Genomic DNA, 1,774 nt, shown 5'->3' with positions numbered 1-1,774 from the left:
GTGAGTGCAGCTGTATTTAGTGCATGTCCCCAAAATTCTAATGGAAGTTCGGCCTGACCCATCATTGACCTGACCATGTCTAGCAAGGTTCTGTTCCTCCGTTCTGACACACCGTTCCATTGTGGTGTTCCAGGAGGAGTCAATTCTGATAGAATTCCACATTCTTTCAGATGGTCATCAAATTCATAGCTCAGATATTCACCGCCTCTATCAGACCGCAGTGCCTTAATCTTCTTGCCTAATTGATTCTCTACTTCACTCTGAAATTCCTTGAATTTGTCAAAGGATTCAGACTTATGCTTCATTAGGTAGACATAACCATACCTACTGAAGTCATCAGTGAAAGTGATAAAGTAGCTGAAACCACCTCTAGCATTTGTACTCATTGGTCCACATACATCTGTATGGATTAAACCCAATAGTTCATTTGCTCTTTCTCCGACTTTAGAGAAAGGTTGCTTTGTCATTTTGCCAAGTAAACATGATTCGCATTTACCATAATCCTCTAAGTCAAATGGTTCTAGAATTCCTTCCCTTTGAAGTCTTTCTAAGCGTTTCAAGTTTATATGGCCTAATCGACAATGCCACAGATAGGTGAGATCTGAATCATCCTTTTTGGCCCTTTTGGTATTTATGTTATATACTTGTTTGTCGTGATCTAATAAATAAAGTCCATTGACTAATCTAGCAGATCCATAAAACATCTCTTTAAAATAAAACGAACAACTATTGTCTTTTATTATAAAGGAAAATCCCTTAGCATCTAAGCAAGAAACTGAAATGATGTTTTTAGTAAGACTTGGAACATGGAAACATTCTTCCAGTTCCAAAACTAGCCCGGAGGGCAACGACAAATAGTAAGTTCCTATGGCTAATGCAGCAATCCGTGCTCCATTTCCCACTCGTAGGTCGACTTCTCCCTTGCTTAACTTTCTACTTCTTCTTAGTCCCTGTGGATTGGAACATAAGTGTGAGCCACAACCTGTATCTAATACCCAAGAAGTTGAATTAGCAAGTATACAGTCTATAACGAAAATACCTGAAGATGGAACGACTGTTCCGTTCTTCTGATCTTCCTTTAGCTTTGGACATTCTCTTTTGTAATGGCCTATTCCATTACAATAAAGACAGCTTGATGTGGACTTGTCCTGCTTTGATTTAGCATTGCCCTTGGACTTTCCACCTTTCTTGAATGGTCTCTTTCTAGCCTTGAGTAAATCTTTGGCTTCACAGTCCAGTACTATTTCAGCCTTTCTGACAAGGTGAATAAATTCTGCAACTGTTTCTTCTCTTGGTTCACTTAGGTATTGTTGCTTGAAGCGACCAAACCCACTGTGTAGTGAATTGAGCAAGACAGAGACTGCCATCCTTTCGCTTATTGGTGTTCCTAGTAGACTTAGGCGATCAAAATATGAACACATAAGATCCACATGGAACCTCAGTGGGACGCCTACCCTCTGTTTGGTGCGAAGGAGCTGAACATGTGTTTCTTGGACCTCCATCCTATAACACCTGTTGGGAGAACTAACCTTTAGCCCAGACATTGATTCAATCAACTCATGGACGTTCAGGTCCCTGTCCTCCGTACTTCCACGACAGATATCCCTCAGATTCTTGATGAGCGTAAAAGGTTCATAAGCTACAAACCTTCTAGCCCAATCATCAGGGATATTGTTCAGCATGAGACTCATAACCTTTTTGAGATCCGCATCCCAGGCGTAAAATCTCTCAGGGGTCATGTCTCTGGCATAGTAGCTTGGCATGGGATGTGATA

General features: G+C 40.9%; 1 protein-coding gene across 1 annotated transcript; it reads right to left on the bottom strand.

The window, feature by feature from the left end:
* Window positions 1-901: 901 nt before the first annotated feature.
* On the bottom strand, window positions 902-1,554 carry LOC130472304 (uncharacterized). The gene is made up of 2 exons (XM_056842913.1): window positions 1,040-1,554; window positions 902-950 (listed from the first exon to the last, which is right to left on the bottom strand). Exons 1-2 carry the CDS (start codon window positions 1,542-1,544, stop codon window positions 934-936), a joined length of 522 nt encoding a protein of 173 aa, XP_056698891.1. The 5' UTR covers window positions 1,545-1,554; the 3' UTR covers window positions 902-933.
* Window positions 1,555-1,774: the final 220 nt, after the last annotated feature.

This window comes from Spinacia oleracea, chromosome 4, assembly GCF_020520425.1.
Source record: "Spinacia oleracea cultivar Varoflay chromosome 4, BTI_SOV_V1, whole genome shotgun sequence".
Lineage (NCBI taxonomy): Eukaryota > Viridiplantae > Streptophyta > Magnoliopsida > Caryophyllales > Amaranthaceae > Spinacia > Spinacia oleracea.
This window is presented reverse-complemented; position numbering and strand designations above follow the sequence as displayed.